The 17,838-nt window shown below is 47.3% G+C and overlaps 1 protein-coding gene across 1 annotated transcript; it reads right to left on the bottom strand.

Annotated features, from left to right (window-relative positions):
* Positions 1-886: 886 nt before the first annotated feature.
* On the bottom strand, positions 887-17,428 carry LOC118224546 (WD repeat-containing protein 47-like). The gene is made up of 15 exons (XM_035412050.1): positions 17,235-17,428; positions 15,126-15,291; positions 14,156-14,239; positions 13,271-13,355; positions 11,227-12,029; positions 10,115-10,226; positions 8,294-8,472; positions 6,846-7,082; positions 6,416-6,497; positions 4,950-5,107; positions 4,475-4,644; positions 4,153-4,323; positions 3,634-3,765; positions 2,940-3,158; positions 887-2,552 (listed from the first exon to the last, which is right to left on the bottom strand). The coding sequence occupies exons 2-15, from the start codon at positions 15,281-15,283 to the stop codon at positions 2,410-2,412; spliced, it is 2,733 nt and encodes a 910-aa protein (XP_035267941.1). The 5' UTR covers positions 15,284-15,291; positions 17,235-17,428; the 3' UTR covers positions 887-2,409.
* Positions 17,429-17,838: the final 410 nt, after the last annotated feature.

The raw sequence follows: 17,838 nt of genomic DNA, 5'->3' as shown, positions 1-17,838 counted from the left end.
CACCACGTTACCACCACGTTTCACCGTTGGTATGATGTTCTTATTGTGAAATGCTGTATTTGCTTTTTTGCAAATGTGAGACAAGCATAGATGTTTATCTTGGTTAACGGTGGTGTCCGTCTTGCGACTCTCCCATGAATTTTTGCCGAGTCTCTTTCTTATTATGGAGTCACAAACACTGACCTTGGCTGAGGCTAGAGAGGCCTGCAGTTCTTCAGAATGTTATTCTGGAATCTTTTGTGACTTCCTAGTTGAGTCGTCGCTGCACCAAATTTTGCACGACGGCCACCCATGGAAAGATTCACCACTATTCCAAGTGTTCTCCATTTGCAGATAATAGCTTTCATTGTGGTTCGGGTTAGTCCCATAGCCATAGTGCTTTGTAGCTCTTTCCAGATTGATATATTTCAACAACAATTTTCTCATCTCTTCTGAAATTTCCTTTGATCAGGGCACAGTGTGCTTGTGGAAACTTTCTGGAGATCACTCTGGTGGTAAGGTTCAATACGAGTGAGGTTTAGATACAACAGGGCTGGCTGCAATAAAGCCTGGCTGTGTTCAGTCAGCTGAATCTAATAATCAATAAATTTGGTTAATTGAGTAACAAAGGGGTAATTACTTTTTCATATGGGTGATAACCTTTTCATTAAATAAATGAAATAATTACATCTAACATTACATTTTGTCTAAAGATCTGAAACCACTCAGCATGACCAATAATAGAGGGAATCAGGAAAGGGGCAGATACTTTCTCACAGCACTGCATGTCATGACTTGGCTCATATAAGTATGCCAAATGCTATCATATTGGTCCATTGTAATTCATTGGGTTTCATGAGGTTTTATTTAACCAGAAACTCAAAACATTCAAACGCAGAGCTTTTGCTTGAAACAGGCATTTATTAAGATGAAACAGCAGCAGTAACATTTTAAGAACCATTATGTTCGTCACATTTTAACAGGGTTCATAAAAGAAGACTGACAAGTTTATCCAGTGATGGACGTAAACACACACCACACTATAAAATTTAATAACAATTCCCTTTATTTTGGTTTTTAAGTTAAACGTAAAATATTGTACAAGAAGAAAATAAATCATTAGTCATTACATTCAGAACAATTTTGTGAGAAACATCAACTGCAGTTGTGTTCCCTAAAGAAAGTGCAGACTTAAAACACTTGGGAGGAAAAAGGTAATGGGGGTTAGTTTTTTCTTTCTTGAAAACATGCCAGTGTGATGCCATGCTCGTTTCCATGTGTTATTTTGTGTTAAAAGTTCATTTTTAAATAGGCAAACTGCATAACGGGCATTTGCCACCATAGGCTATCTGACATTACTTTCATAGTTACTCATCTTTGAATATGAAAGTGCCCCTCTCAGTAAAAAAAAAAAAAAAAGACATTACATTGAGGCTGAACCCAAAACAAGCCTACAGTGTGCCAAAATGACCCACCTAAAGCATTTAAATGCCCTTCTTTGTTGGTATTTGGCAAGCAAACCATTTCAATTACAAGACAGCTTTTTTAATGGAGTCGTGGGACAACTGATAGCTTATAATATACACCTCTAAAAACAATGCTTCCTTTATACATCTTCCTTACAAAGAAATGCGTTAAAGAAGCCTGGGACCAATAAGCCTACAGCGTGGACATGTACATTTTTGACAAGCATTTCTGTTTTGTCAGCACCTGGGGCCATGCTCGACAGCCGGTAACAGCACAACACCCACTTATTACAGAACCAGAATCACACACCATTAGGCACACTGCGGAAAACAATGTGCTAAATAAAGCGCAATGCCTTTGTTCTGAAATTTGTTTCATGCCTCTTAAAAATATGACAAACTAAAATGTTGATACACACAGCTGTCTATGGACTACCTTCTCAAGGCACCACATGATTACATAACATAACATGGTCTGACTTGAATTTTCACCCATTGTTCAAGTCATGAAAAGTTATTCACTGAAGTGTGTAACGTGGAAGTTACTTTGAAGTGGGTTCAGATGACGTGCTGTCCTTCTCCATGATTTAGGAAAGCAGCAATGTGAGTGTTGAACATAATTAGCACTTGACTTTACGGGGACAGAGTGGCCTTTATGTACAATTTCAACAGTCAGGCATAGAAGCATGAATGTGCTTGGAACATATGGCACAGCCATCAGCACAACAGTGGACACACGTGCAGGCACGCACGCACACACGCACACACACACACATATAAATTTGTCTTCCGTGTGCCCTTCCTAGCAGGATGAGATGGCCTTTCTTGTTGGTGTGAGAAGGGAGGGTGGAGGGGTAGGTACAGTAAGCGTCAGGGTATGGGGTGCGGGATGGAGGTTAGGTGGGGTGTGGGGTGGGATGAGGTTACTGTGCTTCTTCTGGCCAGCGTTCGCAGTGCGCCGATCCTACGGGTTGTGGGCCCACAGTGTGACTGTCCGGTCGGCCGAGGAGGACAGGAAGGAGAGGTCGTGCGTGTGCCACCTGCACTGGATCACCTTGTCCCCGTGCTCTCCCACCACCGTGAGCGGCAGCTGCTTGGTCAGGTCCCCTGAGGACGCGCCGACACGGAGGGGAACACGGTGGAGTTATTGCGCCCACGTTGTACATTCAACGCCACGCGCAAATAACCACGAGCGGTCTCTAATTAACAAGCGTGAAGCTAGATGATTATTATTCATTCATTACACTGAATTACATATGATGCACAGCACGCTTAGAAGAACAGGATGTTTTCATGGTGCAAGGCAACAAGGCATTGGGTGGCCTTTCTCTCCCTTGGCACACAAGTGTTAATTTTCTCTCTCCTATTGTGTGAGTGATAATGTGCACTCTCTCTCTCTCTGTATAAGTACTGATAGGAAGTCTCTCTTCCTTAGTGTATGAGTGCTGACATGCACTCTATTTCTCTCTCTCTTGTGTATGATTAGGCCCCTACCTTGTAGGTCAGTGATGATGACTTTATTGTCGTAGGAGCCGGTGAGCAGGTAGTGAGCCCCGGGGGAGAAGCGGACCGAGCGCACGTCGCTGCTGTGGGGGCGGTACGTCTGCACCATCCTGCCTCCTCTGATGTCATAGAGCATGCAGCTGCAGTCCTCCTGGCCGGTGGCCAAGAGCCGCCCACTGGGGTCCACAGCTACTGAGGCCACAGCACTGCCTGCGGGGGCAGCGACACAGCTGTGAGTGCCCTGTCACAGTGACTGCCTTCCGAAGGGGCACAAAGACCATTTTAACACTGAATGTGTAACCACACCTTACAAATATGACCAGGAAGGCTCATTAACATAATTTTCCTGCAAGGTGAGAAATGTACGTACAACCCCTGGTGGACAAATACCATAATTACACCTGCAAATGTAATTCCTGCAGAGGTAACTCCGGGCTTGGGAGGGCCAGAAATGCTTCTGGGGATTTTGCTCCATTGAAATTGGTCCAGTTACTAGGTGGCTAAACTAAATACACAGTATCTGATCTTTAGAGTCCAGGTAATGCATTGTGGTACTTCAGGATGTAGATGGGACTCATCCATGTGCCACAGTGTGGTGCCTTAACTGAATGAGCCACCCAGCAGTCCCCAGGATGATAATATGTGACTCAGCCTGGTGGGCTTGCTGAGACCCACAGAGACGCACCTGTGCCGTGTAAGGCCGTCCCCACTACCCGTACGCAGCTGGGTACTCGCAGGTCCCAGAACCGCACCGTCTTGTCCTGAGAGCCCGAAGCAATCATCCAGCCACCCCACGTGTACAGGGACAAGATGTGACCTGAAAACCAGACATACAGTCTCAACCTTCTTGAGCTGTGTTTGTGTGTGTGGTGTTGTGTGGTGGTATCAGCTCCGGCAGTAATCCTGAGCTGTGTTTGTGCGGTGTAGTGTGGTGGTATCAGCTCCAGCAGTAATCTTGAGCTGTGTTAGTGAGTTTGTGCGGTGCTGTGTGGTGGTATCAGCTCCAGCAGTAATCCTGAGCTGTGTTTGTGCGGTGTAGTGTGGTGGTATCAGCTCCAGCAGTAATCTTGAGCTGTGTTAGTGAGTTTGTGCGGTGCTGTGTGGTGGTATCAGCTCCAGCAGTAATCCTGAGCTGTGTTTGTGCGGTGTAGTGTGGTGGTGTGGCTGTGTTTGTGCGTTTCTGTGCAGCGCCGTGCGCCGGTACCTGTGTGCCCACTGAGCGCATGCAGACCCTGGCCCCTCTGGCAGTCTGTGGTGTAGATGTTGCAGTCTCCGGCGCCGGCGCTGATCAGGATCGTCCCGCCGCTCTCCGGGCCCTCCATGAAGGCCAGGTCGCGGATGGTGCCGTCGTGCATGCTGAACTCCAGGTCAGGCCCTGCACGTGTGCACACGTCAAAAGGGCTAACAGCGACGCAACCACGCCAGTACCCGTCTCTACTGACTCTGATTCATTCCTCAGCCGAAGAGGGCATCGGCTGGCTGCCAGCGACTGCCCCTGCCCTGCCCTCCCGTCCTCAGAGTCTCACCTGTGGCGTTGCAGGTCTCGGCATTGAAGGGCAGCACTTTGACGTACTTGTCGTTGGAGCCGGTGGCCAGCAGCTGGCCGCAGTGGCTCCAGGCCACGCAGTATATGGAGCCCTTGTGATGCTTGTTCCTCTTGAAGCGAACGACCGGCTGCTTAATGCAGTCTGACCCGCTGAGGAGACGAAAGGGAACCGTTTCAACGCTCCGACACCAACGCCGAATGGTACAGACACTGGAACGCTGACAGAAACCCTATCGGCCATTACCACCACTAACGGCGAAGGAGCAAACCCAAACAGTAATACCATACCCCTGTATCATTAACACTGCGGGGCAGAGGGAGCAGTCTTTGATCAGTGGAAATACTGAATGGATGGATGACCTCCACAGCTCATGTGTGTGCTGATCAACAGGGCTACGCTACCTGCGCTCTCTGAAACGGCGACCGGCCCAAGGAAACGGGAGGGAGGGGCCTACCTGGGGTCCAGCACGTCCGGATAGGCGCAGACCCGCAGCGTTTTTGAATTGGAGCCCACGGCGTAGAGCGCCCCCGAGGGGTGGAAGGCCACGGCGCGCACGGCCTGCGTGTCCTCCAGTGTGCTGATGGCCACAAACTGAGCCTTGGGCTTGTCCCCCTGAGCCAATCACGGAGGAGCAAACGTCTCTGTTAGTGCCGTAAGCTGAGGACTCTTCTGAGATGGAACGGCTTTCCACGTTAATGTATCCTATCTGCCAATCGATCCCATCATAAGGGTCACAGTCTATAAGAATGTAGTGGCCAAAAAGGTGGAAGCACTTCAGTATATGACGGACAAAAAGCATGCTGAACACAGGTGGCTCCACACAGGTGTGCCTGCTGAGTTAATTTAGTAAGTACCATCCCAGCATGTTCATGGTTGTGTATAAAAATGCTGGCCAGGCCTGGTTGCTTATGATGAATGGCTAGCAAGGCTAGAAGATTGGGAAACTCAGTGACTGTGAAGGAGGGGTGGTTGCTGGGGTACGTTTGGCAGGAGACTCAGGGATAAAGATAGCTCAACTTGCTGATGTTTCAAAAGGAACAGTGTCTACGGCGATATCAGCATGGAACTCATTAGCAAAAGGCAGCTGTGGTCATAAGTGCATACTCCTGGAATATAATGCCTGTGCATTAGTCAGGCTAAACAGGCTAGTAACTGCAGCATACAGTTGGTGCAAAAAGCACAGGCAGTGGACTCCCGAGCAGTGGAGAAAGGTGATTGTTTCAGCTGAATCATCCTTTACCTGTGGCACACAACTAAAGAAGTCTATGGGCATGGACGCTAGGTTCCCACAGGGCAGGGTTTTGGTGGTTCCGTAATGGAGTGGGATGCACCTTCTAGGCATCATACAGGAGCACTGATCCTCCTGACCCAAGAGATCGCCTCCACCCCACGCTGCAGTACTTCTTTCCTGCCAGCAGGGGTGTCTTTATTCTGCCAATGCTATCCACAGACCATATGCGCTCTCTCAGCGGATTCGCGATCATGAGAGATTCTGGAATGACGTTTGACGTCTGTTTTCTTATTGTGAAAAAATGGTGCTGCATCCCTCCTGCAGAATTCCACACACTGGTATGTTTTATGCCGCGGCGGGTACAAGCTGTTCCGGTGGCACATGGTGGCCCCAGACCCTTTTAAGTGACATGAAGTCCATCTTTCCACCTTTATGGCCACTACCTGTATCTTCCATTTTGTTAATGGTTATTCAGGTTTATTTATTAAAAAATAAACAGAAATGAAACCAAGCCTGTGTCTCTGAATATTGTGTACAACTGTAATAATATAGTTTACAAATGGCATATAAATAGAGATAAATACTATATCAGTCATACATCTTATATCCCTGAGTAAGTGTTTATTATACTGATATATAATATATATTCTGAGATTGCTATCAGTCACATGATCATTGTGGAGACCAACCTCCTGAGACTGAGTCCTCCGTGTTGGAGAGGATCCTGTGTCATTCAGAGCAGGCGGCTGGGTGTCACTGTCCTTCTGCACACTGCAGAACACACACATTAGCTTTAAGACTGTCTTTAGGGTTTATGTTCATGCTTTAAGGACTGTTTTCCACTCACACAGTACTTGTATAATACATTCAGATAGGGGTATGGATTCAATACTTCAAGAACTTCAAAACTATCACAACAGCTCAACAGCTTCAAAACTATCCCAACAGCTCAAACAGAAATCTAACTTATGGCCTCTCTGAAAGAGAGTATATAAGAAATCAATCCTTCAACGAGTACATTCAAGGACTTTATGGATTTCAATCTGTTGACAGAGTGTCACTCATTTTAAGCGGGAGACGAGCCGGCAGACTGTAAGAAGGGGGCGTGTCCCTGCTTACCTCTGAGGCACCAGGACTGGCGACTCGTCCAGGGAGGGCATGCCGCGGGCCCCGCCCCTGTGGGGCGTGCTGCTGACCACGCTGGCGCCGGCCTGCGCCTGTCCCGTCTCCGGCGTCAGCGTGATGTTGTTGCCAGGGGCGTGGCCCGCACTTCCTGCCTTCCCGTTATGCACGGGCTGCACCTCCTCCCCGAGGTTCTCCATCCCAACATTCAGCTCCTCCAGCTTCTTTATGGACCTGCACACAAACCCAAATTACTTACCCAAGATTATACGCCCCGTATACCACTAACCCATACACTACAGACCTGCACATACACCCAGATTATATACCCCAGATTATATACCCCATGTACAGCTAAACCATACAGGAGATATCTGTACATACACCCAGATTATATTCCCCAGATTATATACCCCACCTACAGCTAACCTATACAGGATACATCTGCACATGCACCCAGATCATACATCCCAGATTCCATACTCCCTCTACAGCTAACACATATAGGAGAGACCTAACCTATATGTACAGCTAACCATCATAATGGGGTTTGTCAGGATTGCCATTAATTACTTGTTGGAAATATATATGTACATAACGGTCTGTCCATGTCATACATTACATTACATTACATTTATTTGGCAGACGCTTTTATCCAAAGCGACGTACAAAAAGTGCATTTCTTTCTCTGTCATGCATCAGGCCATTATGCTGTCCTTTAAGTGGTTCTTCATAAGAGCGGCTGCTAAGTAAACAGAATGTCTGCAGCCCCTCTCATCCCCAGTGCGCCTCACCAGGTGTCCTGTCTGAGCCCTGTGCACACAGACACTCTTAACCCGCTACAAGCCAAGGCAAAATAAACTTCCTGTTCATTCATTTCCCTTTAAAGAACGACCGAGCACAGCACAACAATAAAAACAGCAATTTGCGTTTATCCGGTTTTGTGAAGACAGAACAGCACTGCACCTGTTTCTATTGAACCGGACCTACAAAGCACCATCGTGACACGCAGGACTGATCTGTCTTTAATGACAAATCTTTAATGCCCTTTAATACAATCAAGTGATTCTGAAAATGCCCTCCAGGGTTGTACACGCATCCGAAAGGATTAGCAGTTCCTCCATTTTCCTAAAAGCGAGACCGTGAACACCTGTGCTTACACCAGCCTCAGACCTGACAACACCCCTGCGTGGGTCCCAGCGCACTGGCGCCAAATACGGGAGCATAATGAATTCTGGGATTAGGCTGAGTCTCGGGGGAGAGGGCAGAGTCTGGAGCTGTGGCTCAGTGTTTCGACTGCCTCTCTTTGAAGAGAGCAGCAGTACTTGCAGTTTTAGTGTTGATTGTGGACGGTGCATCTTCTCCATGTTAGATGTAAGCTGGGGCCAGATTCGATCAGGCAGAGGCACTGGCTGTTGCGCAGAAAGGACCAAAGGATGACTGACTTGTTGAGGAACTTGTCGGTGAGGTTGTGCTGTCCGTCCGGGCCTTCCTGCTGGTTGACTCCGCCCTCCAGGAGCATCTGCTGGTAGAGCTGCCTCTGCTGCTCCTTCTGCTCCAGGTGCTGCTGCACGCGCATGCGCTGCCTGTAGTACTCCTGGAACTGGTCTGAGGAGTCTCGCAGCTGAGAGCATGGGTACACACAGACACACAAACGCACATAAACACACATATACACACACAGACACGCACATACACATATAAACGAACACACATGCACAGAAACACAGACACGCACACACACACACACACATATAAACAAACACACATGCGCAGAATCACAGACACGCACACGCACACACACACACACATATAATCAAACACACATATGCAGAAACACAGACACGCACACACACACACACACATATAAACAAACACACATGCGCAGAATCACAGACACACACGCAAGCACACACACACACATGCACACAGACACAGACACACATAAGTAGGATCAGCCCTGCTCAGAAGCACATAAAGGAGAATGTCTGCACAAAGAGTCTGGCATACACTGTAAAAGCAGCTCTTTAGTCAGCTCTCTACACCTGAATGGGATCTCATTAAGCATCTTTCATAGATCAAACATGCTTGAATGCAGTCATTTGTCCCGTGATGATTAACCCCCGTCTGCTATCTTTTGTAAACACTCCATGATTAACAAAGGAGGTTTGTGATTAATTCAAGGTAGCACAGATAGCGCAACTGAATAACCAGACATAAAACGCATCTAATCCACAGCCATCTGCGCAAACAAATCTATCAACCCCGCTTTCTCATGCAAACTCGTGGAGAGTCCCCCCTGGGCACTAAAGCGCCTCACTACTTAACTACAAATGACACCTGCCATTACAAACGATTACCGGAGCTACGACATCTCCCGACAAGCAGCTCCGTACCGCGCAATCATATCTGCACCGACATCCCCGCTAATGGGGGCGGTGAGCGTATCGAATGCAGCGTGCAGTTATGACACCGCCATTACGGCTCCGACAGGAAGCAGAGCGGTCTGGATTTCAGCGCGTGCTCCGGCGGCGTGCGCGGCTAGCGCCCATGAATGGGGACAGTCAGAGTCCCGGCGGTGGAACAGGACACCCAGCAGCCTGTGACTTTGGGAGGCCTGAGGACAGACGGCTTCCTGGCCGACCCCCCCCCCCCCCCCCCCCCCCCCCCCCCCCCCGCTTCCCCTGCTACATCAGATCGGCTCAGTCTCAACCGGGGGCCAGCTGGCTGCCTGCCCAAACAGATACAGTATCCAACAAACGGCCCCTTCAGCAGAGAGGCCAGGAGACACACACACACGGCCCCTTCAGACACACACTCACACGCACACACACGCACAGACAAAGCCTAACACGTCTCCCTCAGCAGCGGGGACCACTGGGTCTGTTGTGATGAAAGTATCGGGCAGAGTGACTGACCGCAGTGCGCTAGGCTAAAAGCGCACATTCAGAACACATTCAGTCTGTTCATTGCACAGAGCTGCATGGCCCTGCTGCTGAGGCCCCAGCCGTTTGCGCAGAGCTGGGGACGCGACCAGTGACTCAGGGTTTGGCTCATCTGGGGACGCAGCGGCCCGAACGGGGCTTCATGAATCACAGCGGGGATTTATGAGCCATTAAATTTAGAGAGGGGGGAGACAGAATGCCTCGTCCTGCGGTACACCTCTGCCTGCAGTGACGGGACGAACCCAGTAACGAAACTGAGGCAGGCAGGACCCGCCGGTCTCTCTCCCTGTGACAGCGGCGCCGTGGTGACCGCGCGGTTACCTCGTTCCTCTCGGACGAGCCCGGGGGCGGGGCCTCCCCGCCGGGGGCCGAGGAGGGCCTCGGGGCCAGGGGTCCCACCGATCCCAGCATCCTGTCCACCGAGGCGTTCGTTCTGAAACGGGGGGGTGAGAAATCAGGATGGACATCAATATAAGCAGCACTTACTGTGACAGGCCTGCATGCTGTCAACCTTGTGCAACGCTTTCAATATCGGACCAGGAATACATACAGATAGAACAATACAACCGAACCTGCATACAGGTAGAACAATATAACCTGACCTCCTGCATACAGGTACAAGCAATACAACCTCAACTGCATACAGGTACAACAATATAACCTGACCAGCATATGGGTACAATAATATAACCTCACCTGCATGCAGGTACAAGCAATATAACCTGACCTGCATGACAGCCTGCTTAGCAAACAGACCTGATTAATGTAGCCTCTGCTTGTAACCGACCAATCATCTTAAATGGATTCTTGGTTTTCTCTAATTTATCTGAAGGGACAAAACCTTCACCACAAATGTTTCTATTCCCGCAGGCAATCCCACTGGGCTAGCTGTTAGCATTGGTTGCATTATGCCCTCGGGTTGAGAGGTTAATCGGCCATCGGTGGAGCTTAATTATCACACGTGTGCTACAGGATTACTGAGGGGAAGCATGCCATACAAAGGATGTGCCGGGAGTAATTCTGACATGCAGATACGGTGCAGGCTGCAGATGCGTGAAGCATACAGAACATACACACACTGCAAAAACATGCAGTGCATTCACGTGACGCAAGATGGTCCACTGAAGCAAACAGACCCTCTTTGAACGTCACAGGAAGGGACGAATAAAGCCGCACACGTCCCCCTGCATTGCAGAGAGAGTTCAACCGGCTGCAGCAGTGCTTAGGCCGTCAACAGCCTTCCTAAGGGAATTTACGACCGAAATGCTGGTGCAATAATGCTACACTGCAATGTACGCAGAGAGAAATGTACTTATTCATTTCATTAGAGGCCAACCCCTTCTGAAGGCCAGCACCTCACGCAGAGTGTGCGCCTGTGGCCATGCAGGCCTTTCTCACAGGGGCAGGCTGGGAGAGAGCGAACGCCGGCCCACCTCTCCGGGGCCTCCTCGTAAATGCGCCGGCAGTCCGCGTGCTCCACCATCAGGCTGCGGGTCAGGCTGGGGCCGCCGGGGTACTGGAAGTTGGCGAAGGAGTGGGACATGGGCGAGGCCTTGCCCCCGAGCTCGGCCGCCCGCTTGTCCTGGCCGGCCAGCCCGTGGGAGAGGCCGTCCAGGGCGGGGTTGAGCGAGCGCGACATGTAGGTGTCGGCCGACTGCGGGCGGCGCAGCGGCGAGGCCGGGTGGGGCGACAGCTTGGTGATGAGCGGCGTCAGCAGGTCGGCGTACGCGGCCTTGGCCGGCTTGGCCAGCCGGTCCACGTGGATGTTGAGCACCTTCTGCTCGAAGGCGCAGGAGAAGACGCCGGGCGCCAGGTTCTGCAGCCAGGACAGCAGGCTGAGGTCCAGGTCGTCGCAGCCGTTGCCGCAGAGCACGTCGATGCCCAGCAGCACCTCGCTCTCGGTGATCTGCTCGCCCGTGGCCTTGCTCTGGCAGAACTCCACGCAGCACTCGTACAGCACGCCCTTGATGAGCAGCTGGAAGAGCCGGTTGCCGCTGGCCTTGAAGCCGGCCTCGCTCAGCTTGCGGTCGGCCGGGATGAACTCGGCCACCATCACGCAGGCCTCCTCGAAGCAGTGCACGCGCGCCGTGCTCGGGTTCCAGTCCTTGAACTCGGCGTGGTTGGTGAGGCGGGGCAGCGTCAGGAGCAGGCACAGCTTGCTGTAGTCCTCCTTGGAGGGACAGAACTCCTCCAGGGAGTGGAGACACTTGACCGCCTCCTGCATGGTGACCTCCATCTGTAGAGAGAGACAGAGACAGAGACCCTTCAGTAATATAAACAATGAACCCTGGTGTATCTTGAATGTGGTTTGACATTGATGAGTGATAACTAATAGCTATATCATTATAAAAAATTTTCAAAGAAATTTTACTTATATTGACTTGTATCTTACACTAAGGCTTGTGCATGTGGATTTAACAGCAGTATGTAAGTTTAGCACAGGCAGGTGGAAAGTAGGGAGAGGCACATGCAGTACAATACAAAACTGGGTTATAACAAGAAAGTCTCTAAACTAAACCATCCTGGATAAAAATAACAACAGGAAGACTTGCACTTCCTACCCTTCCCCAGCCTGGGAGAAAGGCCTGAATCCTGACATGGCAACATTGAGCCCTGCACAGCTCTACCTCTGTAACTGCTGACCTCAAGTACATTTCAAATGTCAGTGAACACCCTGCTTTATTACCTACAATTAAAGCAATTTTATACGTACAAGCGTATGTGAATACCCAGAAGCTGCAGCAGGGCAGGACTTCGCTAAATGACTCATCAGAATCGGGCTTTATACTCAAACAAATATTTCACTGCATTTTCCGCACACTGCCACTGCTTTAAAGACGCACTGGATGTACTGTACTCTGTGTAACAAAGGGCTAAGGCTGTTCCTGTTAGCTCTGCTCACTGCTCTTCAGAGACAATGACTACATTGACACAGCCGACACAATAAAATCTGTCAAGACCGCTGCCAGTCTAGTGAAGTAACGACTGCAGAATTAAACATGCCTTTCACAGCTTCTGAATATCATGCTTAATCAGATGCTTTAAGCAAAAAAAAACAAAACAAATGGGATTATGTGACTATGGACTATGTTCTCAAGGGCATTTTTATTTAACAAAAATAAATAAATAAAACTGTGACGTGCATGCTCCAGTAAAGAGACACCCGCCACACATTTACAGCACGGGAGAAAAAAGATACTGAGTGGCGGTAATGAAATAGGTGAAAAGAGCACCCCTGAGTATGGAAAACAAGTGGAAAGAAGCCCTGAGGTTTTATCAACATAGAAGCTTAATTAAACAGGCAGAGCAGCACATGCCCTATTAAACAGGTTCACGTGTGTGCGGAATGCAGGGAAAGCATGCTGAAAGGTGTGTTTACAGTAATTCACTGTAAAAGCGTTTTAGCGACGCCCTCTCTGTCGTAGGTGCTAACTGGGGCGGTGAGAGGCGGAGACCGTCTGGCACTCCCGCGCTTACATGCTGGGGCTCGTTGTCTGCCGACATGGCGTTGTTCACACACAGGGCTTCCAGAAACTTCTGCTTCAGGACGATGTAGCGAAACCTGGAACATATGCGACGATCAGCATAGAAACGTAACACACAGACGCTGCTGTTTCTCAGGCCAAAGACACAATAACTGACCTTTGGCCCATTGCATCTGAATAGCATATTAGCCTTCATTAAACAGGTGACTCTGTGAGCAGACAATGGGATTCTCAGTTTGAGTAGAGGCTGTCTAACACAATACATTACATTACAGGCATTTAGCAGATGCTTTTATCCAGATGGCGACTTACACAACCGTTTACATAGCACTTACATTGCATCTATTTATACAGCTGGATATATACTGAAGCAATGCAGGTTAAGTACCTTGCTCAAGGGTACAACAACAGTGTCCAACCTGGGAATCAAACCTCCAACCTATAGGTTAGAAGACCAGCTCCTTACTCATTACACTACACTGCCGCTTGGGTTGTATCACAGGGTTCTATCCCAAATCTGTAATTACATCCTGAACTATACCAACCAATTTCTTCATTCAAGAGAGTATGGGTGCTCTGTTCACCATGTGCCCTGGTACAGTTCCCAAAAAATTGATTATTTACATCTGGTCACCTAATCACCCCCTAGATCTGACTGATTACTAAATACCTTGGATTACCTATCCATACTGATACCACAGGTCATAACAGCAAATTAGAATTGAGTTCTCAGTTCATCTATCAATTAAAATTAACGTTAAAATTTTTCTGTGATGCTCAGGAAATATCTGTAAATACCACTCTTTTGTGAGCAATATTAGTTCAATATTACCATTATTGTGAGCAGCTGCTGCGATGTAAGACTGATCTGACTTACCTCTTTCGGTCAAACTTATCCATGCACTCCAAGGGCTGTATAAATTGCAGGACCTCATCCCACTGGCCATCTAGTACCAGTTGTCTGCACAGAGAGGAATGAACACACATGGAAATATATTATACAACACCACCTAACCACTCAGATTTACTTGTCTGTCCAGATTGGACCCACAGGCAGCACTTCCTTGAAATTCAGTACAGCAAGAAAATCAACTTCCCGGTTCAAAAGTAGTAAGGTTAGCGCAATACAAAATAAAATGGCAGAAGTAACAAATGCACTCATCTCTCATATTAACCAGTTCCCTCTTATGAGTAAGAGCATTATCTGAGTTTCACAACCATGTCACAGAACAGGCCTTAGCTGCACTAACAGAACAGATTCCAGTGCTGCAGAAACAGTCAAAAATGACCATTCTGTGAACATTTTGGAAAATGAGTCCTATGTCATGGAGTGTTTCCATTTAAAATTCCTGTGAATGTCCCAGGATCAGTGGAATTCCAATGGGGCACTCACTCATTCCAATGGTGCACTCACTCATTCCAACAGGGCACTGACTCATTCCAGTGGGGCACACACTCAATCCAATAGGGCACTCATTCATTCCAATAGGGCACTGACTCATTCCAATGGTGTACTCACTCATTCCAACAGGGCACTGACTTATTCCAGTGGGGCATGCACTCATTCCAATAGGGCACTCATTCATTCCAATAGGGCACTGACTCATTCCAATAGGGCACTGACTCATTCCAATGGGGCACTCATTCATTCCAATAGGGCACTCACTCATTCCAATGGGGCACTCACTCATTCCAATAGGGCACTGACTCATTCCAATGGGGAACTGACTCATTCCAGTGGGGCACTCACTCATTCCAATGGGGCACTCATTCCAATGGAGCATGCACTCATTCCAATGGGGCACTCAGTGGGTTGAGCTCTCACCCAGCAGCAGCGCAAGGCCTACCTAAGAAAGAGCATGTCATCTGAGTAGAGGCCATTGATGACCCCACTCTCCTTCTCTAGAGCCAGCATGCTGATGTGCAGCTTGCGAGAGTTGAGGAAGTCCAGGATCAGCTTAATGATCTCCACCTCTTTGATATTGATGGTCTCCTCCGCAGTCATGGTGTCAGCTTTAAAATGAGTACCAAAAGGCAAGAGCGTTTGAATGATACTGTGTCAATCACAAACAAAGAACTGTGGTGTATGCTGGCAGTGTAAATACCAAGAGAAAAATCCAAAATACCACAGAAATAGAACAAGTCAAGTTCACAACACCGAAAAAAGGGAAGAGTCAGAGGTAAATATGCTGCGTGTGTCCTTTCAGATTATTGCAGGTGAAAACGTAGCCTTCCCCAATTCAAACCATCGATCCAGATCCATTTCTGCTGACTCTTTAAGAGTAACTTCCATTACTCTATCAGAGGAAGGATATGATCCAACATGTTTAAATAATCCAGTAGAGTAGTGCACAAATCTGAATAGCATTATCTATGGAGGTTTCTTATTTTATATTATTGTACTTGATTATGAATGCCAGCAAAAAAGCCACATTCCTCCTAATATATCAATACTTCATTTCATTGCTTCAAGCATACAATTAACCAAAAACGTCTCAAATAAAGTATTTAATTCTGTCAAAATCAGCCTAAAGCTGCTTTATGAAAGGACACCAGAGAACAATAGAAATTCAATCAGTTGCAACTAAGTTATTAAATCAATCTGATTATCTGAACATGAGTTATATGTTATAGTTTACCTTTAAAATGGGCTTCATTTCTCATATAATAAACCAAAGGTTCCTGATCAATAAGTAAACTATTTTTTACACGGTAGTATATTAAGATGTGCGATTAATTGACACCGACACTAATCTGTAAACTGTAACAGCGACTGTAAATCTTTCATGTGAGATTCACTGTACCACTTGTTTTTGACCTGGTTACAAGCACATGTATCACAAAATACTCACAGATGAGTACACGATATACGTTTACCACTAAACTTCAAATGTGTTGTATGCTTGCTTGCTTTGCCGTAAATACCTTAAATAAATATCTTACTTTGCGTGCATTTATGTTTGCTAAATGCTGTTCAAGTTATTTGCTTCTGAGCTCTCCTAGTGGTTTGCGGTCTGCCTATTACACTCTGAATCCATGTCCAGTGTGGAATGACACTGAATTGATTGTGTATCTTCATCACCACAATGAACCGCAAAGAACAAGTCCATCCATCACAAGCTAAATGTCACAGTCTGAAAAGCAATAAAGAGTGCTCATCTGTGATTCAAATAATTACCCAACATATAACGTTGCAGCTGTCAGCTTTTACAGTCGTAGTTTGTTGGCTACAGTCTGTAAAACGAATGACCTGTTAAGAAATATTTTGGTGATAATATTCATAATTATAACAGGCTTCCTTAGAAAACGTCTGGATATTTCTAGCTATTCATCTTCAGAAAACAATATAGCTAGCTGTCTACGGTAGCAAACTAGCTTCCTTCATCCTAGAAAGCATAACGGTAATTCCTTTCTTCTATATCAATAAACAGGGCAGTCTCTGGTAGTATGAAACCAATGAGAGCAGAAACAATCCAACGTTCACCAGTGCTAGCTTTCAGTTTTTAATGTCAACATATTTAGCTCGTGATGTTAACTGTTTACCACGGCATGCATGCCATTGCATTCATGATGCAAGTTAACGTTAGCAAGGAAGCTAAACTCTCCAATTGAGTTTTTATCATTTGAGTAGGGCTGTCAGTATGCATTGTTAGCTAACTAGGTAGGTAGCCGGCTAAAGATCTCAAAGCCGTTTTACCACTATACACTTGATAGACACCAGGCTAGCTGAGTTATCAAAATCTACCAGCAGCACAGCTATGACACTACGCATATTGCAATAATAGGCAACGCAGAGCCCAGTGTGACACATCATGGGCTAAAGTAGCCGCACAAACAGAAACAAATTTGCGTAATTAGCTCAAGCTAACAACCTAGCTAATTTTTGTCAAAGGCAGGTGCTATAGCTAAGCACATAGCGACCAAAGTATCACCACATAATCGGATTTAAATCTCACCTGGTCGTCTCTACAAATGCATGAATTGTAGAAGGGATCTCGTTGCCAATTTGTGTAAAGGACAATTATGTTCGCTGATTCTGCAGTTAGTTATTTCAGGAATTGGGTTCTCCCTTTTCTGTGTTGTTGTCTCCCACCCAGTTTATGCTTCTGCCCAGCCCCTGGTTGTCAAGAGGATCACTGCTACCCAGCACCAATCAAACTTGAGCATTCTACACCGGCACCGGGAGGACCACGAGCTGCTTGTACTGTGCCTAGGGCTGTATGCTCCTGAATGTGAACGCAATTCTCCTACTTTGAATGGTGTTTTTCAGTTTAGATGTCTAGGCATAGCCATGTGCTTTTGGACAGAATTATATCACAACATGTAGTTTCATGCATAAGCAGATAACTTTTGGTGTAATGAATGTGCGCTCAAATTATTGGTTGGCCGGGCATACCCCAATACCCATCACTGAATTGGATGCTTTTCATCATGTAAACACTTAATATTTGTGGGGCAATCTTCTGGGAAGCACAGCACATCAAATATTTCTATTTCTGATATAAAACACAATAAAGCAGATCAACTCTACCAGCAGTTCCAAAACTGTACATCTATGAA

The sequence above is a fragment of the Anguilla anguilla genome, chromosome 4, assembly GCF_013347855.1.
Source record: "Anguilla anguilla isolate fAngAng1 chromosome 4, fAngAng1.pri, whole genome shotgun sequence".
In the NCBI taxonomy this organism is placed as follows: Eukaryota; Metazoa; Chordata; class Actinopteri; order Anguilliformes; family Anguillidae; genus Anguilla; species Anguilla anguilla.
The sequence above is the reverse complement of the archived record's forward strand: the minus strand, read 5'-3'. Positions and strand labels throughout refer to the sequence as shown.